The sequence below is a fragment of the Hypomesus nipponensis genome, chromosome 19 (assembly GCF_054491055.1).
Source record: "Hypomesus nipponensis isolate SF chromosome 19, ASM5449105v1, whole genome shotgun sequence".
In the NCBI taxonomy this organism is placed as follows: Eukaryota; Metazoa; Chordata; class Actinopteri; order Osmeriformes; family Osmeridae; genus Hypomesus; species Hypomesus nipponensis.
This window is the reverse complement of record NC_140379.1, coordinates 11,011,897-11,036,173: the sequence shown is the minus strand read 5'-3', so window position 1 is coordinate 11,036,173 and position 24,277 is coordinate 11,011,897. Positions and strand designations below refer to the sequence as shown.

General features: G+C 37.4%; 1 protein-coding gene across 1 annotated transcript in view; it reads right to left on the bottom strand.

Annotated features, from left to right (window-relative positions):
• Positions 1-360: 360 nt before the first annotated feature.
• luzp2 (leucine zipper protein 2) overlaps positions 361-24,277 on the bottom strand; it is a 72,057-nt gene continuing 48,140 nt past the window's right edge. Inside the window, exons 5-12 of the mRNA XM_084682552.1 lie at positions 22,685-22,747; positions 16,939-17,001; positions 14,327-14,389; positions 10,295-10,369; positions 9,854-10,021; positions 5,560-5,664; positions 3,610-3,681; positions 361-1,205 (exon numbers count right to left, since the gene is read on the bottom strand). Of these exons, the coding sequence (XP_084538678.1) occupies positions 1,107-1,205; positions 3,610-3,681; positions 5,560-5,664; positions 9,854-10,021; positions 10,295-10,369; positions 14,327-14,389; positions 16,939-17,001; positions 22,685-22,747 (708 nt within the window). The 3' untranslated portion in view covers positions 361-1,106. The remainder of the gene's footprint in view (positions 1,206-3,609; positions 3,682-5,559; positions 5,665-9,853; positions 10,022-10,294; positions 10,370-14,326; positions 14,390-16,938; positions 17,002-22,684; positions 22,748-24,277) is intronic.

Below are 24,277 nucleotides of genomic sequence, written 5' to 3'. Positions count from 1 at the left end.
TATGATTACACCAACCTGCTTAAATCAACATTTGGAGCAAGCTGAAATCTTATATTTGGTGCTTATCCAGCATATAACCACAATACCTCACCTTTATATGGAAGCAAGTTCATTGCAGTATGATGTTCTTAAGGTATTTTTCATCAGGACTGAGACTTCTATGTGCACAAATGAAACCATTGATGCAGTAAGAATGTGTAAGGAAAACCTTCCACCCTTTTCATGAAAACTCCTGTATAGCATTCTTTAAGTATTCGGTTACCATTATGCTTTAAAGTGACAGACCTAATTGCTACAGCAGCCTATTATTTTTCAATGGTACCTTTTCCTCTGAAAACTAGACCCAATAACTCATTTATTCTCCACAAATATCCATTTATTTGTCACATTTACTGAAAATCACAGTTTATTGAAAGGACACAGAAAGTTCAAATAACAGATAAATGTAGCTAGGAGTAACTACTCAGTGCATGGCACATTCTCAGGGAGACGACCCATTGTGAGTCTTTGGCTCTTCACCTCTGGCATGTTAAAGGCAGAAAGAGCTCTGAAATATTAAATGTTGAAAAGTTGGCCAGCCAACTTGAGCCTCTATAGTTCAAAATATGGAGAGTAAATTAACCTTGCTACAATGAGTGGCAAAACATTATTGTAAGTTTGGTGTTACAGCATTTCTTTTTATCGATTTGAGTACTTTTTTTACAATATCTGATTTCACCCGGTGCAAAGGGATTTATTTAGAAAGTTCCCACATTTAGAAAGTAGTGTCCTCACTGAAAAAATCTAGGAAGTAAACAACAAAATGATTGATCAGATAACAAGTTACCAGTGCCATTGCTACCTTTAAAATAAGTCTAGAAGTCTAGAATGCATGCCATTTCACTATGCAGGATTTCAATTGAGAAAAGTTTGAAATTTGAGATTATTTTCATTTGAAAATGCCACTGTCTATCTTCTGCAAATGTTTCTTTGTGTGTGTTTGTGTATGTTTGTGAATGAGTATGTGTTGTGTTTGTGAGACCACATGTGGGCACGCAAGTGTGTGCTCTGAGAAATATCCTCCAGGCTATACAGGTCTTCTGCATCTCAGTAGATATCCCATTCATTCAGTTGTGTCGTTTTGATGTTTTGCTGCCTTCCTCTGCCACCCTGCTGTCATCTGAGGATTTTTCCATGTATTTTTCAATCTGTGCTTGGCTCCTTTGCTGTTAGATTCCAAAAACAAGAATTCATTATGAGCAAGAGTGACAGGATACCAGTGAAAAAGAGTTCTGCATACAGAAAGACTACTTACTGACAGCGGTTTTACATAAACATACATAGAAACAAAGCTTTTCATAACTTTCATATTTGATGATTGTTCATCGATCATATGCAATATGATTTTGACAAAAAAATGATATTTACAATAACTTTCTACAGTCGGTTAATTAGGCTAGGCAACTGCTTTTCAACACAGCATCTTGAGAAAAGAAACACGCTGAAGAAAAAACATACATTAGGCAATTATCCCATATTTTCAGACAACAATTTCAGGAAGGAATAAAAAACAAATCCTGCCTGAATTGGATTGGTAAATTGATTTGTGATGTTATAAGGTATTTTAGGTATTTTTGACATTACATTTGAAAGATGTGCACCAGTTCAGCAAACCAATGTTTTCAGCTGCAAGCCAAGTCAGCAAGCATCTGTTAAATGTTTACCAGTGTCATACTGGTAAAGGCCTATGGGCTGGCTGCAAAAAAAAACTGAGCTTCATCTTCACCCTGCCTAGCAGTGGTCAACAATTTTTGCCTGGAGAGAAGCAACACAAGTACAGTTGTGCAGATGGATTTATACTATCACCTTCAGTCATACATGAAATAAAATCTTTGTTTCACAATCATAGCAACATTCTCCTTTGAGATACTACAGTATAAGGCCTGTGTCTAGACATATTAAAATAATATTTCAGGGTTCTGAGAGCTTATAACTCAATTAGCCAAATAGTAAGTGCGTCCACTTCAAGTTCAGTAGCTAATATATAGTAGTTATAGAAGGTATAGAAGTTAACTTAATTCTCTGAAATCCCCTAAGGTTAACCAGCAGTAGAACAGCTCATTAACCTCTCAGACAGGTTGAGACAGTGCTGAGGGGTTTGTTCAGCAGTAATATGAAATGTATGATTTGTATTCAAATACTTACTACCGCCTCTTACTAAACACTATTGCAAATTACAGAATCTTGTCAAAGTGCAGTGCAATCTGTGGATTCCATTTAATTGGAAGATAAAGTATGTTTGTCATTCAGCCTACATAATTATACATGGCTAAATGGGTAAATGCACCCTATATAGTCCATGAATGTTGAGTCCATGAACAGTGCTTTCCTAGATAGACACCACTCAAGTTGAGGGCTTTTTCCAGTACCCATAAGCTACGTGACAGAGGCTTGACTTTTCCCATTTCTGTCAACTGCATTGTGCAAAACTACAAATACAACAAATACAAAGGCACTGCAAATTCTAAGAGAATTATTGACCAAATCCCACATTTTCTAGCAGTATTTTAGCACTCACTGGATAAGTTAAAAAAGATAAGAAGAAAAAAACATACCTAGCATTAACTGTATTGGATACTTGTGTTCCAAGTTAAAATCACTGAATCCTTTTTGCAATTACAGGACAAGAAAATAAAGCCGTGCCATCCCCCACCTACCAGACCTCTGCATAACTAAACTTTAGCTCTACTAGTAAGGTGTCTTAGTATGTAAAATATGGTACTAGTAGCTGGTGAAAACATGGTCCTACCAGCAAGCGATCGACATCTTTGCAAATTCTCTCTCATAATCTGTCAATTTGACAGTGACCACAGGAGGGAGAAAGCACTAGGTTTTTGGTTCTAAAAATATACCTAACATATAATATTCAAAACACTACTGAGAGCCGGAAGCATAGAAGACAAAAACAGTGAATGTTACTTGCTCATTTAAATGCCATGCATCCACATGCTCCATTGCCTAAATTAAAATTAAGTTTGACAGCTCACTTTTTGAAAGTATAATTTCTGATATGTACTGTAACCTATGGAAGTATACTGTTAAAATGAAGTAAAGATTCAGCACCATCACTATGAGTGCGGAAGCTGCCTCGTTACACACTGTTGTGCCGAATTGATATGGAATGCATTGTGTCGCTGCACCATCTGGCACTTCCAAACAGGTGTGACTCTATTCCACATGATTGAGGTAGCCAATATGCATTGTTTTGGCAGAGCGTAATATGAGGAATATCACAGTTAAGTAGATTGTGGTGGCATTTTCTCAAGTGTTATTCATATGTATTAATCATATTCCACACACAACCAAATAGTTTTAAAAATAAGAACATTTGCATGAGAGCCACAATGTTGGTTTCCACAGAGACCAGGTCCATATGTAATTACATATTATTTCATGTATATCATGTAAGAATAATGGTAAGCCAACTTTTTTTTTAAAGGTTCTTCTAAATGGTTTCCCCCCCACACACACCTTATTTTTGCACTAAGAAAACAATACACAACAATGTACAATCTGTAACATAAAATATTCTACAATACAATTTCATTATACATCATGTTTTGTACCCACCTGGTGTTCTGTGTGCTTTTTACTTTCAGGAGGTGACTCTTCAGTCTGATTTTGGAAGCAATCGACACCAATCTGAAGGAAGACAGGAACATTAACATATCTTGTAACAACATTTGTTTCTGGAAATGTTTTTCTTGATAGGATTCAATGAATTCATTGTTATTCTCAGTTAAAGGAGACATTTTTGAACTTCTTGCTTCTACGTGGCAGTTTTGTACCGAGCTAAGCTGAACTGCATGAGCTTCCTGTTCACACCCTAAGTTGAACCACCTTTTGTTACCTGTACTGTGTAAACGGATGGGGAAATAACAGTATGGCCCAGTTTCCCAGGCATGGATTAAGCCTGGTCATAGAGTAAGACAGAGTAACATTTCAATGAAGATCTCCATTGAAAACGTTTTTAGTCTCGGACTAGGTTAAATCCATGTCTGGGAAACTGGGTCTAAAAGTACAGCAGACAAGTAGAATATACCTACAGTATAGGACTGTAAAACAAAACGTTTTGAGATAGGGTTGTGAGGTGGTCATTAGACACATCTTTCATTTGAAGCTTTCCACAAGTGTTGTTGCTAAAGCCTATGACCTAATTATTGCTCTTCGTCAAGGCATGCCATCTACCACTACAATTTCGAAAATGAAACCACATTAGTGGAAGGTAATATGGTACAGCCTTTCTCTAACACTACCAGCCAGCTTCATGAAACATTTACAGAGAAGCAGTTAGGTTGATAAGAGGAGTAGTTATCTGGGGACCTATGTGCCTTCTCTAAGCAAAAACACAATAAATACTACTTACGGCACCCATGCACTTTGATGGGGTAATTGTAGCACCTTGCATGGTAACAATGCATAGATTCACAAAGGCAGAGCATTGTATTTGTTTGAACCGTATTTAAGATTGACTACTTTTGTATTTTTAAACTTAATCGAAAACAGTTTGTTCTCCTATGTTCTTGGACTTTGTAGGTGAATCATTAAATACATTTAATTAATAAAGTCAGTGCTTTCTTATAATTCTCAGTCCTTTTGCTCATTCATTGTGAATGAAGAACTATTGCACGTTTCAAAATACTGCAGAAAAACTATCACATACTATACAATACTTTTTAAAAGAGCGTAGAAATAATTGCTCTCCTCATTGCCTGTGGGGGATGAACAACACAGAACAGAATCTTCACGTGTATGTATCCCTTCTCATTGGTATTCGTAACCAGTCTTCTTGATACAGGATTCCCCTCTTACAACTCCTGCCAAAATGATATCATCAATAATGCGACAAGAACGAACATTGTTTTTGGCACAATTTCATTACGGGACAATCTCTTTGACATGTTTCCATGGTGGGTAATTTTCTTGGTAGATCCTATCCCCCCTAACCGTGCTCTTTCTCTCTCTCCAGTGGCCTAGTGCCTCATTTAGCTTATAGTTATTGATAACCACATGTCAAAAACACCCATTCCCTATGGGACTGCACCCTCTCACCCCTGCCCTCATAGGATTTTTCTGGTTTTGACACATCATTAAAATGGGGTTGTCATGCCTGGATTTCTTGTCAAGAGAACACTGTCATAAACAAGGCATGGTCATGAGTCAACATGCATTATACCTTTACATTTGATAAAGAGTTAGGGATGTTTCATATGTCACAGAATTTTGAGCAGGACTGTAGTCCTTCATTTTCAAACTATTGATATTCGAAGTCAGGTAATGCAAGTGCAAACATGCGTTACTATTGTTAATCCTTGACCCAAAGTTTAAGTGCAAATTGTAGGAGTTCATCAATACCAATCGGTTTATACTGTGAATATATTTTTTTTTACAAAATGATAACTTGAGTAAAAGTGGATCAGGTTACTAATGAACAGCAATTCAATGAACAGACGAACCTGTTGAATTTGGGCCCGAGGGTCACAAATAGCCTATTACAGTTTAATTACTCCAAAGGCTCACCTTTTCCATCTGGCAGTCCTTGAGTACACCACTCTCTCTCCTCATTACCCCGATGTTCACAGGCGATTTGCTGGCTGTGATGATTCTCTGAACTTTTGGGATATCCTGAGCGAAGAAAGAAGGATTTACAGTTCAGAACCCCATTTAAAGTGATATGTGGCATTGTAGAACAGCTGTTATGTGGGATTTGTACATTCATTTTAGGCACTAGATCTCTTTATACAGTGAATGGCACTCTTTGTCCTTTTGTTATAGCTTACTTGTAAGAAAGCAGAAATACCATCTGCTTCTATCTTTAAATTAAACAGTTGTAACTATGTTCAGCAGCATTTACATTTAATAGGTGTGTTATAGATCACTTTTTGATCACATCAACACCAACCAATGCCTGTATTTACTGTGATATGCACAAAACTGTGCCATGCAAAACGTTGGAGTAAGAAAATGCAGTGGGTATCATGAAATAAGAAAATTATCTGGGAATGGAAAAGGGTGCAAGTCCTGAGGTTAAACCAAGTTCCTGTAGTTTACTCATTTCTGTGTTGCTTGTGATCTTTCTAATCTTAACCCTAAACTGGAATGCTTAAGACCAACATTGATTCTAATCTAACCATTGCAAGGACATGCAAAGCCTAAAATATATCAACATAATGCTTTCTTCATGCTTGGCATTGCATTTATTAGTGCTTAATCATTAATGGAGGTTATGCCTTTATAAAGGGTGCAGTCCTTTGTACAATGTGCAGATTTTATTCAATAAATGTTATGCATCACATTCAGATAAGAACAACCACTGTCTCATCTAAGTGCCAGTCTGATGTGTTTTTTTGTAAGTAACTGTAAATGTAAACTGTAAACTGAAATGATTCAAAATGTTACATAGAAAACACTTTTAGCTTGACAGTGTCATAATCTATTCATTTTTAGTTATATAATGCTATACCCTTCTGCACAGGGTTAGCAAACCTTTTAGCTTTGCATTCCCAAAATACCACATCAGTATATCATGGATTATTTTAGAGTTGTAAATGTGCTGTTTTGTCTTTTGAAATTCATACTTAGTAGTAAAATACTCAACCATATCGTAGTTTTGGTACAGATCACAAAGCCTCCAAAATGTGTGAAAAGCCACAATGTTTCTTCTTTGTAACATGCAGGACAAAAATCTATAGTGCAGATCCAGATAATTAAATCCTAATTGAAGTTGAATTCAACATCGATTTGTACAGTATGTGTGATGGATTTATAACAACAAAACAAATCATTTTAAATGTTAGAATGTTTTCAATAATATTTCTTTCGATTGCTGTGACCTCAACTACAACACAAAGGTTTTCTTTCTGTATTTATTTAAACCTGGAAACTGTAGAAAATCCTACAGTAACAGCTGAGAGGAGGCCAAAGAAATATGTGTAATTTCCTCAGGCGCAGTGCCCCAAGTATTTGAGACATCATCTCCCATTACTTGGATAAAAATTGCATGGTATCAGACTACAAAGCTTCTTCCCTCTGCCTGTTAAATATGAAGCAACTTCCACTCCAATTTTGCTGATCCCTGCAACCTCGTACTAATGAATCTTTCACCAGCCGGGGTGTGGTGTGTGTCTTTATGCCAGGCTGGAAGCCTTATCTATGGTGTCTACTGAAGCTTAAGGCCCATTATGTTAACTCAGACTGTGTGCATGAAGCTGAGAGGGCTTGCTGCACATACTTGAACAAACATTTCAGCACTGATCCACTTTGGAATCCAAAGACACAAAGCGGATTTCAACAAGAGTGTGCTCACAAAATACTCTATATTTTATCATCCAGCCAGAGGATAATGGCCCCTGCAAGTTATGTTTTGCGAAAGACATTTGAAGGAATTGTAAAAACCTTGTAACCTTTTATTTCATGTCATTGCTTTTCCATTATTACTTGCATTGTGCCTAATAATTGCCTTTTGATTAATTACAATAATAGGCCTCATATTAGTCATGCAGGCTAACAAATAGAAGCATGTCCAACAGAATGCATTCAGCAGCTTTAATTTTCTATTCAATCAATAATAGATACAAAAATCCACAGCCGAAAGCGGATCATGGATAGGCATATGGAATAATTTGAGTGCGGTTTTGAGGGTCCTGGTTCATAGAAATGTTTTGGAGGAAGAGCAGGTGTATACAGAATCACCAATCAAAAACAGCTGACATATTCTTTTCTCTCTGAAAGAAATTAGGTCCATCTGCAGACATAAAGGAGAGGGGAGGGGGGTGTCTGTTTTTTGACCATCCTTGACAGATCCAAATGAGACATGGCCCATTCCTTGTGAATGTGTGTACTTCAACAGATGGAGCGGCACATTAATCTGTACGGTGAAAACTCTGATTCGTCCAACAGACAGTAGTCGTACAGGAGAGGATAGCAACAATCAAAGGGCAACGGATTGGAACTATTTGTATGCTAATCTAGAAGTGTAAAAAACTTGACTAGCATAAGCAGATTTTAGCTCAAACCTAGTTTATTTTAGTTGACTTGTCTATGTCAGGCAGCCTCTGTACCCTCATTCACTGCCACACACTAATGAAAAGGAACACCAGCAAATTCTCATCTGCTGTAATGGAGTCATCTTCCACAGCTGTGAACACTGAGTATAGTTTATATACTTGGATGTAAAGTGGCTTTTACAATACATTGCTCTACGTGACAGCACCACTGCATGGTGGAGGGGTATTAAGTGTGATCAAGAAAAGCTGTTAAAAAAATAGAAAGGAGAGAAAAAAGTCCTTTGGGTGGCACATAGCTGGAGCGTCAAAGCTCTTAGACATCCAAGACATAGAAGCAGAATGAATTCTGACTGCATTGGGGAGGAAAGCCTCTTAAGAGACAAAATTGCTCACCAGGATCATGGCAGATAAAATGCCCCAGCAGCAGCGTTGTGCCCGGCTTGATGATTTCAGTGTGACTGCAGCTATGGCAGTAGTAGTGCAGAAATCAGAACTAACACAATCTGTGATTAAGTCTGACATGACGCCCCATGTTGAGGAGAGAAGGTGTGCTCCATTCTCACAGAGACAAGTGTATTGAAAGCATTCAGCACCGTTTCAGTTCCAAACAAAGATCCATAGAGTCTCCGAATAGGGTGAGGTAAAGCCTATTTAAATCAATGTCTTGAAACGATGGATTCTGCTCACCGTAAATAAATAAAAATCACCGCTGTATGTGTCACGAGGTAGGCTAGTTCATAAGACTGTCAAATTTTGAAAATGATTAATTACTAAATCCATCACTAATTACTTTCTACTTTCTGAAAGTACTGGAGTCAGAGTGTGGGAGAGTTCCTGGTCTTCAAAAGAGCGCCCTGGCTGTAAAGTAGGAGTGTCAAGACTGCATGGCCGTGGTGCTGACTGACAGCGATAAATTCTCGGAGACCCACATGAACCAGCTTTGCCTGATTTTTTGCTTTTACCCTCTAAATATTGTATTGTTAACAATATATGGGATTCAAAAGATCACATGTAGTAAAACCAGAAAGTGAGACATTTAAATGATATAGGACTGACCCTGTCCAAAAACAATATTTAACTGTCAACCCTTTCTCATATCCATTAATTGCCCATATTAAACTCTTACGCTACTGTGTAGAAATCTTTTTGGAATGTATTAATATTGTGGCTGGTGCAGAAATGAAGGTCTGACAATGATGAAAACCTAGCATACAAATCCTAACCTTGCATGACATGAAGTTTCCATACTTGAGGTATAGGCAAATTTACTTTTCTACATTTACGTTTATTCATTTAGCAGACGCTTTTATCCAAAGCGACTTCCAAGAGAGAGCTTTACAAAAGTGCATAGGTCTTTAATGCATAGATCATAAACAACAAGATAGCACCCAAAACATTGTGGGTAGCCAAAACATGAAGCATACCTTGTGAAAAGCAAATAAGAAGAAACATAAGAGCATGTTTTCAGACCCCATAAATGTCTGCAACTGTCATCCTTGGTTTGCTCTCAAGTGATGAAGTAAAACAGATTTTGTGCTCACTGACAAGACTCCGAAGAGACTCTCTTTTGAGTATATGTTTAAATAGAAGAGCCTGCATAAGTTGCTGGGCCATGTTTCCAGCATTATCATGTAAAATGCAGCTTGATCTAAATTATTTTTGAACAGTGCTTCAGGAGTCATATTTTTCAGTCAGTGGTCTTAATGGTAAATATGTTCCAAGACACTTCTCAGCAAAGTGTCATTTACTGAATAACATAAATACACACTTCACAGCCTAGAGCTGTGGCAATTAAAATAGCATCTTACCTTGGCATGTGGCTGTTGGAAAGTGAGTCTGGAGTTGTTCACAAGTGAAGAGTATCTAAACAAGTGGGTAGAAGTGGCAGGGAATCTGTGGCTGCCAGTGGGTTGGTTCTGCAGGACAGCTGAAAAGCAGATGTGCACTGTGTCTTTCAATGCCTTCAGCTGAGATTCCTGTCCCAAAACAATAAGGTAAACATGAGAGTTGACACTCAATCAAATATTTGGTGGCTTCCTTGCCTATCCTGCACACAACAGAAACTGAATGTGCAAGTTAGCAATCTGGTATAGTACTGAGTACAATAGTTGTACACAGTACTATACCAGATTGCTAACTTGCACATTGCAGTTGAGAAATATCGCATGGCATGATTGGCGTGATAAAGAACATCGTAGCCAGCCAATATAATAATATATAATTTGAACAAACATTTGCTAAACATTTACCTTGTCGAGGGCAGCTTTCTCCAGCTCATCCTTGGCCACTGTTAACTTGTGCTCTAAATCCATTAGTTGTTGCCCCTGTTGAAAGACAGGACTATTAAAACATTTGAATGCTTGAATTCTGAAAATTCTGCATTTAAATTTCACACCTTGTCTTGCTTAGCCTAATCTTTATTTAGTAGTCCATCTCTACCTCCTGATTACTCTGCTAACTTCGCTTTGGTCATCACTTTTACCTGACGGTTCTTTTTTTTCTTAAACCCAGGCTTGTAAAAGAAAGAAAGAAATATATTTAGAAATTACATAAAGTTAATGATTTTATTATTTTATAAATTATCATGCTTATTTGGTGAAGTTTGATATTTTCAATACAAAAAAGTGGTTGCTAAAATCATAAGATTCCTTGGAGAGCATTGTTGGGGTCATCTCCATTTGCACTCTAGAATTCCATCCATAAATTGTCAATAAGGCTTTTTCAATCATTCCATAAATTAAATTCCAATTCGCAAATCGACTTGAGAAATTAATTGACCCCCCAAACCTACTCATTCCAATATTGAGAAATTCATCAGGTAAGGCAGAAGACTCTTAATAGGAGAAGAGGATTTACAGATGGCTTCAATAAAAGGGATCTGGTTGATGGACTTCGCGTTGTGAAAGTTTATGGTGCGCCTTTCACTGGGCTCTCAGAATGATATACTATACAGACGTGCATTCAGAAATACTTTACAGGTGTGCATTCAGAAATACCAAGGTCAATCTCTTTGGCATGAGAAATATCAATAACTTGTGGAAAATGTTCTGTAGTGGAAAATATGTATCCATTTGGTGTTAACAGCTAAGGCTAAGGGTAGTAGTTGTCTAAATGGTGAAGTTCATGAAAGGTCTTATCCCAAATTTCTCTTCCTGTGTTTTCTGCACCAAGCTGTCTGGTCTTTATTGCATGTTGCCTTGAATTCAACTTGTTATCTTTTAGAGAAGCCTACCTTCAGATGCTGTTTTATTGTTAACTGCTTTCTCGTTAGTCTTACTTCTTAATCACTTTCATCAGACTCTCTCTTGACTAACTACAGTATTTCATTTGAAGGTAATATAAACCCACATATTGTTTTGAAAGAACAACAAAAAACTATTTGTTTACACAGTTTGTCTTATTTTGAGGAACATGAACAGGGGGGTATTCCAGAAAGCAAGTTATGCGACATACCCAGGTATGTGTCAGCTGGAGAGTAAACTTACCCGGTTATGTTGCAGAACCAGCTTTCTGGAATACCCCCCAGGTTCCAGAGCAGACAGACTTTTTAAACACATGTTGGAAAGGTTGCTCGCTCACTCAAGTTGTTGTCGGATTTCATTGAGTGAGTAAAGACATTAACTGCTGTGCCATTGATCGAAGATTGGAGCTTAGCATTTACAAGTAAGCATCACGTAGATTTAGTTTTATTGTTAGACAGCCAAAGCATTTACATCCAGAGTAAAGGCCAGAACTAGATTTAATACAGTTTTCAAAGAACAAGTCAGATCTTTCTTCTGCTCAAGGCCTTTTTTAACTGGAAGCCAAAATAATAAATTTTGAGAAGTCGTTCTTTAATCATGAGCTAAAAGGAGAGTATATAATCTCTCCATAGCAAATGCCGATTGAAAGGCAGAGGTACTCATTGCTCTGTGGACTGAATTACAGTAATAAGATAGGGGAGAGAATGTCTACTGAAGGGTGAACAAAAAAGCTGGATTTTTAGATAACATTTGAAAATAAAAAATTATGGTAAGGAATTTCAAAAAGTCTTTATTACAACCGTCACATTAGTAGGAATTGGCATTTAATAACCAACAAATCAAGGTTCAAACAACTACATTCGAAGAACTACAAATAGGATTCAGTTTTTAACCAAAAAGAGCTTTGATCATTCTTTTGCTTTATGAGAAAACTGCATCTCAGGAACTTTAATTGTAAGGGTCAGCAAAATGTTAAAGTGGTTTGGCCTAAGTGATAACTAATCTTTATAATTTATAAATACAACTTTAAATCCACAGACCTTTATTCCACTGCACAGAAAATCATGTATATAGGCCTTGTACAACAAATAATGCTAGATAACAGATATATTATAAGGAACTCTATTACAATGGTAAGATTTAGCATACCGGTAGTACATAGTTCCAACTTGGTACAGTAACATAGGGGTATGCTGACCTAATGCTGTAACCTGCTTCATGAAAATATTTCCATATATTGAATATTTAATTAAATAGTTTTACTATAACTGATATGCAGATTTTCTATACATATGTGAGGTTGTCTCTTTCTGTGGTCAAGAGGTCATGCAGTGAGTCTCTGACAATACACATATAGATTGGAGAATGTGCTCTTTTCACCTTTGGTAAGAGCAAAATGCAGAAAATAGTACAAACAATGAGTGATGACCGAACCACCTGTGTTGTTTTTCCTGTGCATTAAGTCGTGGAATGAGTACTGTTTTATGTTTTGGTGGTTACTATATTTGTACTGTCCAGCTCATGTATATAATGTCCATCTGAGAGACATGTTTCTCACTCATGCTAGCCACTCTGTTGTGGATTGGTGGCATGATCCGACGTTGTTGCTAATAAAACCCGAGTCAACCCTTTTCTAATCGTCAGGCCTCTGTCCGGTCTACCCGTTAAGAGATTTCATCCTTATAATAACCTAACACATAACTATTATATATTAAACAGTGTATGATTGTGTATGAGTATCCACAAACAAGGCCAAGGGCCATTTCCAGTAGTGTGTCCACCCCTCGATTTCTCTTAATTAATTCCATCTCCAGGTTTTTCTTGTGCTGCAATGGATTTGAACATTGAACTTTTCCATTTTCATATTGTCTACAGTTTGTAAATATAAGATGTGTATTAAATAGTGTACTGTTTAAATGGGGTTTAAGAACATTAAAGAATAAGGCTGTTTTGGGGTTAGTGGCCATCTGTGATTTGTGGTTTGGTGACAATGATTTACCATCTGTGACACTGACAGAAATGCTTTCCTATCATTCATCCTTGGGCCAGAATAGAACCACAAGAGCAGACACAGTGGACAATATATTCAGGGGGTGTAGAAGCATAAAGCTCAGCAGAGAAGAATGAGGCCTTTCTCTATCCTCTTCTGTCATTATTCCATCTGACAGAGCTTAGGAATGATGGGTCAGAGGGATCATATCTTACATTTATGAAATGGTATTACAGGGCACTGTGGCAGAAATGTCAACTGACATTTCCCGACTTAGCACTGCAAACAAGAACCGAAAGGTCAGGCGATGTGCCCAGTAAATGCCAATGATTATTATACAAATCCTAAAATACAAAAGTCCTGAAAAAGGTCAATTTTTGCAATTAGAATGGGCCTGTACTGTATGTGTCAGTGTGTGGCCAAAGCATTTGAACTATTTCCAATTATGTAGCTAAATATAAATTAGGCAATGATTCATGGTATGTTTACAAATGGAGACTAAATAGCAAGTTATTAAACCAGTAGCAATCAGTAATCCTAATAACCACCCAGTGTAGCCCCAATGCTGTAAAAACATCCCATAAAAAATATGATCAATCATATATTTTTTGTTGTTCCTGACTGAATTAAACACGGTAAGGAACAAAGATAATATATAAGAACAATGTTGGAAAAAAGAACAACACGGATTTAGGTCATTTAGTAGTCATTGGATACACCTCTAAATCTTGAGAAGGTTGGTTTTGATCACACTGTTAATGTTGTGACTAGAATAAAAACAGAAAACTTTAATGTGTCATTACCTAGAGGGTTTGAAAACATGGTATTGGTGATTCAGTCTTTTATGATTTACAGTCTATAGTTGTGTGAATCTGAGTGTTGAGGCTCTCTGTAGACTGGTCACCACTATAAGAGAATCTTGTCAACTGCGGTCTAAAAAAATGCCCCTCCCCCCATCCCAATGGGATTATCCATCCCAGGTGGACTCAAACACCTGTTTACCTATGGTCTGGAACAGCAATAAAGCTGCCCCTTCAGTTTGCGCTTACCTTGAAAATTAAATCCTTTTTCCCATACCGCAGCTCTTTCAGTTGAGCCTGGATTTTTTTGGACTGCAAGTAGAAGATAAGAAAATAAGTGTTAGCTTATTCAAATAGGGAAATTGGTTTTAGATCACGTAGCAGGATTTTACCGGCTGCAGCGGAAGACTCCTTTGTGAGTGTTCCCTGGGCAAAGCTCTGACTCAAAGGAGGGACCTACAGAGAGCAAGAAAATATCAAATCTCCTCTTCAGTGAACTGCAAAGCCCACACAATGATGCAGTCACACACTGGCTTCTTGCCCACTGTCTAAAGCTATATTCCTGCTCCCACTCCACTATGTACACAACCACCACCACACATGCAGGCCCCTAGTTACTTCTCCTCCTATTTCATATTCTAAGCCACAAACAAGAAACACACAAGTGGTTGTACAAATACGTACACACGAGCTCTCACTCATTCAGCACAATCACACTTGACAGAATCCAAATGCATGACTTTGCCCAGCCTTCCGCCTCACCTGTAACAAAAGTAGTAAACAAACACACGTTATCATACAGATTAACATTACTTTAGCTCCTTATCAGTAATGGATGAAGGATTGGGAGGGTAGCTGTATAAACCACTACTCTACTGAGGTCGCTCACACAAAGACAAGTTTTAGGGAGAAGGAAAAGGTTATCTTAGGAGAAATGACAAAAAACAAAAGATGCATAAATCAAAGAGGAAATAAAGTTAAAAAGGATGCTTAAAAATCTGAAAGTGAAATGGAGATATGCTTTAGACTTGTTTGAGCTGTTTCAATAAATCAGGAATTGTGTTTTAGAAATGGGCCTTTAAATTAAATAATAAAATTCCCTTTTAAAGGGAATGTCTGTGTGTGCGTGAGCCATGATAAAGAGGTTCCCTTCAACATGATTGTACACAACAAATGTAATGTTTATGTTATACAGTGAAAAAGTTATGTTTTAATTAAATTACTGTGTGGCTCTTTCAAAAGGTCAGTCATTCAGAACAAGATCACTGTTATGATAACTTAATCTGCTTTGTGAAATAATAATGGCAATGGCAATACAACAAGCTACCACTGTTTCCTTTACGAGAACCATTAACTTCTTTATCTTGTTCTCTTTATTCACAAAGTACTTTTCCCTCCCAGGACAGCCATCCTGACCCCAGGTACTATAACTAAATTGAATGCTTGTATTCTTGGGCTAGTCATAAAATGTCAGAGGCTAAATAAATATATGAGAAATGTCAAATCCACAGAAGTAAGCCAGCCAGTGTTAGATCAGGGGTCATTAAGTTTGTTTTGGTGGGAGCTGGTCATAAAGTTATGTTATGTGTCAGAAAGGAAGGGATTTGCATACTGGAGTTTAATACAGGCCAGCAACACTGAGTTGTAATAGTTGAAATGATCATGCAATAAAACAGAATGATGACATGCAGTGGATATATAGGGCTATACTCAAATAAATGGAACAAAATACTATAATCCACTGCTTATTCAAGATGAGATTCACATGGATTAACTCACAGAACAATTATACTGTCAATGCCTTTTCACATTGCCACAAAAATTGGTTGGAGAGAAAGTTTTAAGCTTTTTTGTGGGTCATGCCATTATGGAAGGTCCTAACCACTTTCATGACAGGTCAGACATGAGAACAATCTAAACTGGTTATTGACCCGTAGAATCAACATTGGGAAGTGTACTGGACAGCATTTGGAGAGTTGTTGTGTCTGTTGAGTGAACATGTCAATTTGCAAGAGAGAAAACGTGAATATTTGCTTCAAAAATCATCTGGAAGCATCTATAAGTCTATTGCAGCATTGTTGAAGACCAGCTTTCCAAATAGTATGTATACAGAAGACCTTAATCGAATATGCAATAGGATGAAAATGCAGAAGCACAAATAAGTATCTTTGTAGTTAATGAAAAACAGATTGTTGTGTTTACAAAATGTAGTATTTCTTCAAAGAGAGTTGTCATCCCAATTGAAGATCATTTTTGTTCTTAGAAATAGCTTCAGTCTTCATTACATTTCATTCCAGTGGTTCAATGATACAGAGAAAATGGAAACCAAAATGGTTATTTTGCTGCAAAAGTTTTTAAAAAAACCTTACAGAACTAATTACATTTAATGGGCCAAGAATGGTTGTCACTAACTTTGATCAAACATAATTAGAATAGCAAAGCACACAACACTAAAAGTTAAACATCCATTGAAATTCCCATAATTTTTACTGTTTACGTACGTACATGAACGATACCACTCTTTCACAGAAATGCCATTCCACAGAAGTATTTTAGTATGACAGTGTTGTAATTCCATGGAATGCTGATCGGAACTGATTTACAAACTAAAATAACCACACGCAAATTACAGTTCACTTACAGTAAAGGTGAGATCTGTGGTTTCATTAACAGTGTTGGACTGAGTTGAACATAGGGCAAGTATAGTAACAAATAGTCTGCATGGACCTTACTATTTCTTTGGAGAAATAAAATATTTAGCATTTGAATTATAATTACCTTACCTAACCCATGTTCACTACAGTATGACTTTAGCAAAGACACACGGTACATAAAGAATCCCATTGTATTAAATGACTGACCTCTTCAGCATGAGCATCACAAAGTTTGTTGCCAGATAAAAGTTTGCTTTTCAAGCTCTTGTTCTGTAAGAAATCAGACAGAAATTAAATTAGTTATTTTTGATGATGTGAGAAGATTCATGGCAGTGTGGGTATAATGAAGATATTGTGTTAACATCTGGACGGACAAATCAATTTTGATTAATCAGATCTACCTACTTAGCAGCACAATTGTAAATGAGTTAATCTATGCCATAATTACCTTTAATCAAGTGCATTGTCTAACGCTCAATTTTACACTTGGAACAAAGCAGAAGAAAATAGCCAATTACCACTCATCTGTTGAATCAATCAATGGAATATGATCATGGAAATCTGATCACATGTGTGCTGTTAATACAGTAATTGCTGGAACTATTGTTACAACTATTGTTAAAACTCAACTGCTGTACTGTATGTTGACACAACACAAGCAAAGAACAGAAAGCCACAATAATAAGGCAGCAAACAAAATTAGGTTAAAACACCCATAGTAGTTTCCAGTGGTAGTCACTTGCAACTTTAAGTGGTTCCCAAAAGACACACATGGCGCCCACTAAATATTCAAAAACAGCAACAGCAGATACCAAGAGCAACAAAGGACAAGAAGTAACAAACGTTTAGGGCATGCGGAACCACTCAAACTCAGCCTTTTCACTGTCTGAATAGTATATTTAACAATATACATTACTTGTTTTTTCATGGCATAAATGCTTAAATAGACAAAATCATTTAGGCTATTCAAAATCTCATATATTAGTACTATAAAATGTGAAAAATATAAGGAGCAGATCAGGTGCAACTTGGCAGGGTGCATTAGTTATAAGTACAGTACAATTATCCACCGGTATTGTTTTCTATTCTGTAAAGAAAATGAGCTTTCCACAGTCTTTCTCTCAAACAGACACACGCTCACTTTTTATATCTTTCATTCCTCTTTTCTACAAACTCACTTTCTCCCTCTCCCTCTCCCTCTCCCTCTCCCTCCCACAAACACACACACACACAGACACACACTCAACACACAAGAGTTAATGAGGTGGAATGGCAGTGCTATGTGATTCAATGAGGCAGAATTGGCCGGGCATCAAGACCAAACACTTGCACCTCCTCTCCTCTCTAAAGAAAAGCCACCCTCTGAGAATCACAGAAATGGCAGCTGTCATAAAATGTGACATATGGTTGCCCCAGAACTGACCAAGGGCCCGATCTTGCACCCAGCGCAAATTACTTAGTCACCAACGCAAGTGTCATTCCTAGTTTGCACTTGACTCAAAGCCGACTTTTCCCTCCACAGACACAAGTCAAAATGACCTTGCGCTCCCGTGGGCGGTTCAGTGAAAAAGGAGGCGTGTTCCGGCGCAAACGTTCCCTGGTGCTATCTTGCAGTTTCCGAAAAACAATTCCGCTACTGACCAGGAAAAACGTGGTCTAAAGTCAATGGCGCACTAGGATGCTATTTAGAGGGCTCAAGCTTGGTCCGTGTGTGACGGGTATGTAACGGATGTGGTCTTTGCAAGCTCCGTCAGAGGTATCTGGCCGCTCCGACCAGGAGTCGAACTCACCAACTCTGACTTCCAAAGCGCAACCACTACCAGCTACGCCAAAAAAATGCTAGTTATTAGTTGGCCCATTTGGCTAAGTTTCTGTCCCATGCCCATCAGAATCAGAATTCGGTTTATTCGCCATGTAGCCTATGTTACACAAATACGCGATTTACTGTGGCAGGAAGGTGCAAACAATAAACATATAAGGGTATAAATGAAGTACAAAAGTACATTAGTTAAACTAATTCTAAGAACTAAACAATTTAAAAATATAACAAAAAATATATATATATATGTACAAATAAGAATAATAATTTGAATGAGCAGCATGAGTGGGCAACTTAGTGCAATGACAAAAATGCTCTGCCTTTCTCATACAATGTCACTTCTCTATCTTTTACGGCCCTGACGAGTGCGTCGGTCTCCTCGGCTGTGAACCGCTGGCGTGCGCCTGGCAAATCCGCTGTTATAATAGCAATTCGCCATGGAACAAGCGTTGCTCTTAAAGTGAATGTGAGATGATGCTTTGATGATGCTCTGGTTTATTGCACGTTACGCCCAAACCACACCCATTAGTAATGTAGCTACTTCAGAAAAACCCTTTTTAGATTTGCGCGAGGCGCAAAGTCATTCATCCCGGCAAAATAACAACCAAGCTGGAGTCACGCCCACAAAATTACTTGCGCTTTGCGTTTTGATTCTTGCGTTTCAGATCGTCAAAATAGGGCCCCTAGAGTGAAAACGAGATCCAGTGCAGCTCACATGTCATGAAACATTATGCAAAATGAGTTCCAGAGTCACATACTGTATGTCAAAGTGTGTTATTTGCCAAGTGTTGCCATATTGTTGGCAATATGTGGGTCTCAAAATACAGATTTTTTTTTTGTTTATATTTAGGAAGCAGCTAATGTAGAGCATGGGAATATGCAACGTGATGCTCAAATACAATACTTCCATCTGTGAGGGAGACATTTGACCAGTGTTCTTCTTTCACTGACCCAGACATTCTTTTTTATTATTTCTACACAATGTTTATACGCTCATAACTGTGATACCTGCTGGCACCTACTGTGCAGTCATACTTCACTGTAAGTTGAGAAAATGATTGGCTGAGACACAGATCACCCTCATCTCACTGGTGACTCATGACATGTTTGGCTGAGTCACATTAACATTATGTTTAACCTCTGAATCCGTCACATCTGTCTCCACATATCACAATGATGCCCTCCAATCTCAAGAGCTAAGCAACTGTAATGGCAGAGCTGTCTACTGTGCTGCTGCACTACAAAGCTGGCAAATTGCAGCAGGAATCAAGTCAAACCGTAAATCATTCTATAGCCTTGTCTCACAATGCACACATCCAGTCCCCAGAGCCAATCATAGATTATGAGTTTACAGTAAATGGCACTCATAAAGTTTCTCCCGTGACATGGATCAGCACTATTTTCTCACAGAAGTAACATAAACTGTAGCATCAAGTCAATAAATCAAAGAATAAACACAGATGCAGGTTTTTAATTATTATAACTGGGACATCTTTAATGTACATGAATTTTCATGTAACTACATAATAATATCTTTAGTAACAACACTGTAGTCACAGGTACCCTGGTACTACATTATTTACATTATGATAGTATCAGTATTGTATCAGGTGTGATTAAATGTAAAAAATAATGTGAACGGCATCAAATATACAGAAGCATCTGATACCTGACAACCATTCATGTGAAAATTGGTTATCAACAATGTACCAATAATGTAACCATAGAAAAATGTAAACATTTACATTTAAATGTGACAAGCTTTTAGGCACTCCTTTTAGAAAACATTGATCAGTCAATGTAACTGTACTTTTGCTTTCATTAGTCAATCTGTGTCAGCCTTTCATCATTCAAATTTGTATTGTACTCCCCTTCTTCCAGGTGACCCCTAATTTCCGGATACTGAAGGAACATATGGATCACCATTGAACATTTCCAGGTTTCCTGGTCAGTTTTTGTCAATAAAATTAATGTGGACAACAATAACTAGTGGAGAGCACATAATGCATTTGTACTTTATCTAGTGATTGTTCAAAAAAACAATTTTACAGCCATGATAATGACTCCTAAAGAAAATATTATACAGAAATGATTCTAAAAAAGTTCTCATAACTGTATATCACTGGACAACACAGAAAGTAGATAATGTATTGCTCATTGTCACTAGGCTGTGCTGTGACTTGACTGTCAAATGGACTCAAGTTATCTATCAATCGTTCAAGTCCTAGGGGTGTTTACAAATGAGTCCTGCTACCTTCCTGTAGTTTAGACAGAGGTGTAAGGCAGGTGGGCTGCTATCTCCACTATTATTTGCATATTTATCTTGAACTCCTTGCTGAGTCAATTAGTAAGGATGATAATAAGAGAAAAAAAATAGGTGCCACCGTCCCCTTATCTATGCAGATGACATTTCATTAATTATGCCAGGACTGCAGGGCTGTATTATATCCTAGCTGTAATTGATTTAATAACATATTTTTCCTAGTTTTCCAGAGTTTGAGTATATTGTAATAACAGTAATATATTGTCTCAGATATTAAACTTTTATGTGTACAGTACGTGCCAATGCCACCCTGTCTGAGCAAACCACTTCAGTCTAACCTTAGCCCTATTGGGAGGAGAGTAAAAGTGATAAGAGAGAACTTTGCCACAGTCATGCACAGAGAGATAGCATGACAAATCTAAAAGACCTTCCAGACCTCAGTAACTACGATAGATAAACTTTCTTTATCTTGTAGGGAACAAACTCAACATTCTTTGACTGGTTTTCATGATCTGGTACAGGATACAGCCATAACTTAAAATGTCAAAGCTACACAGCTTTCAAAGTATGAGCCAACGTCCTCTGTTGAATGGAGCTGACCCCATTGAGTAAAGCAACAAAGACACTCAGATCTTGAGAAGCCTTTTCAAGATGGACCTTGCACAGGATTCTTTTTTAACTTTAAGGTCAATGCTACAATGACCAAATGATTAAGGAACACTAGCCCAATATGATGTGCCTTCAATGTGGTTTGGGGCCTTTTCGAGTACTTCTGTAGTTTAACTGTTCTCTTTTCAGATGGCAATTCCAATGAATAATAAAGTTTATTTTAACCAGTTTACGTTACCACTAGAGACAGTCACAGTATTGGAGGAATGTATTACTGTATGCTTACTTGCCTTACAATGTAATGTTCACAGGATTAAAAGAACGTAAGAAAAAAAATATTCTCCTCAGTTTATATCTCAAACAAGAATTCTGTGTACATCCACATCAAATTTTCTAGCGTGCTCTGATCTTAATAAGGTTGATGTTAGATGGTGGAAAACTCTTTAATTGGTTATTACAAAGTCAAATTATGGCCTTGTTAACAGGTCATTTAGTGATTTAGGATAACCTTCTGTAGAATACTGTCAACACATGCAACATTACCTCCCCTACTGTGGAAACAACCGGCTTGATTTGAGTCACTGGTAGTATTACCTCTCCCGCTGCTGTTTGTCCCTAATAGAGTTTGCTGTGTCCGAACAAGGCCCACTGGCTATATTCTCCACATAGTTTTTTTGTCCCTTGTTGGCTGAGTTAATAATGTCACAGAATGTTTTCTGACCTCCCTCCGGCAGTGTGAATTCCCTAGCACTCACCTGGCTTTTGCTTTGAATGTTTCTGTAGACTTCCCTTAGATGGAATTCATGTTTTACCTGTGAAGTTATCCAAAGCTATAATATGTGCATCTACCAAGTACTGCAGTTCAGCTTCTGATTGATTAAGTTATTCTCTGCTAACCTGGGGTATTTGGTTGTTTACTATCACTTTGAACAAGACCTCTGCAGCCACTAACCACAAGTCACACTGGGTTATCCAATTAGAAGGTCACTTAAGGCCCAGAGGCTCAAAATAATGCTATTCAGTTGCTAATAGTTCTCAACCAATCTTCAACTCCCAGCACTGTCAATAAATTAACCCCCCTGACAATGACCTTTACAACTGGAAAACCTGGTCTGTATACAGTGTATGGCATTTGAATTACATACACATACTGTACATGAATGATCGACCTATCAAATTATCAACAAGAGACATTGACTAGTACTTGCACATCAATTTTACTTTGATCTTACATGTATGTTTAATTTGAGTTTCAGACTCACCTCTTGCTGTAGGTCCTTGATGATCTTGTTTTTTTTCTCCATCTCCATTTTAAGAAACTTGATCTGTTGACAAAAAACTGTAACTTTTACCTCTTTAGTTATTTAATTCATACTGATAATGTTCAAACTAGTTACTAAACACACAACCCAAGGTCAAACAATATAAACTGTTTTACAGGGCTTCAAGTACCCCATATGGTTCAATTGCACATCTTATGCTGGTGTTTAAGTCAGTCTTTAATTATTTACTACACATAAATCAATCCTCTAATTACTCTCGCTCTGCTGTCTCACACATTTGCTTTGGACAATATTACTTTTCAGCATCTCGCACAACTGACTTTCAAAGAGGGCAGGGTGTCAGTCTGAGAGTATTTTATGGCCTCAAAGGGTGGCTGACAACTTTCCACTGTGTGCTTAATTTTATAGCCCATATGTCCATTGTCTGAGTGAGATCTTTGCAAACCTTTTATCACAAGCTAGGCTTGTCTCAGTCGTGCAGCCCTCCCTTGTGTTGTGTATTTAACAGGCAGTAAGGTCTGGATTACTCTCTGCAGATGGCATCCCACTGAGCAGGACTACATCTTAAAGAATGGATTCCGAAGGAAAATTGGTTTTCAGATTTTTTTGTCACACCTATTTAGGAACGGGTCTGAGGGAGTGTACGTCCTTGTGTAAGGTCATCTAGATTGTCCTCGGGATGAAGAGGCAGGATTCATGGTCCAGGTGACCTCATCTTGGGAGGGAACCGGGGGACTGTAAACTTGGTCTCTGTGGTTGACACACAGCTCCTGAGCAGGGCCAGATAGCATCACAGTTCATGTTTGAGCCTTTCAGTTTGTGTCTGCCCATGGGGATGTCAAGAAAACATTGTAGTCCCATTCTGCCTCATTGGAGTCGAGGCACAGGAGGGTAAAACAATGGCAGTTTTGTGCACTAGTCCTGAAATAAAATCACAATTGGTTCTGTCTGTTAACTGTACTATGCCAGTTTTTTCTATGTTGCTGAATTAATATGAATATGACATTGAATTAATATGTTACTGTAATACTGTAATAACAGTATGATCAATTGCAAAACAAAAAACTCTTTAGGTGATCACACATAAGAAGTCACATAATTGGTAAAATAAAATTGGTAAAATACTGTAATACTAATACTACTACAACTTCTAATCATACTAGTTATTATATATATATATATATATATATATATATATATATTTATCATGGACTTTGCTGTTACTGTGTTACTTTTAAACACATTTGTTGAGTGCAGAGTATTTATGAATGTAGTTGGATTTTCCGCTGAGAGCAAAAGTTTGTTCATTTTCACTGAGCACCAAAGGGAGTTGTTCAAGCAAAGTCCAAACTATTTAGATGTAAGTAAAATACTGGAACCTTTGTATCAGGTTGCCAATATTTTTTAATTCAAGGCAAATTATTAGCTGTTTTAATTTAAAACGTTTCATCGTCCCAAAGGACGAGGTAAGCCTCATCTGAAATCCATGAAATTAGTTTTCAATATTTAACATGGTGTAAAATTAATTATGGGAATCAGTTATGAACATCATCTGTACTGTACTTCTCTCTG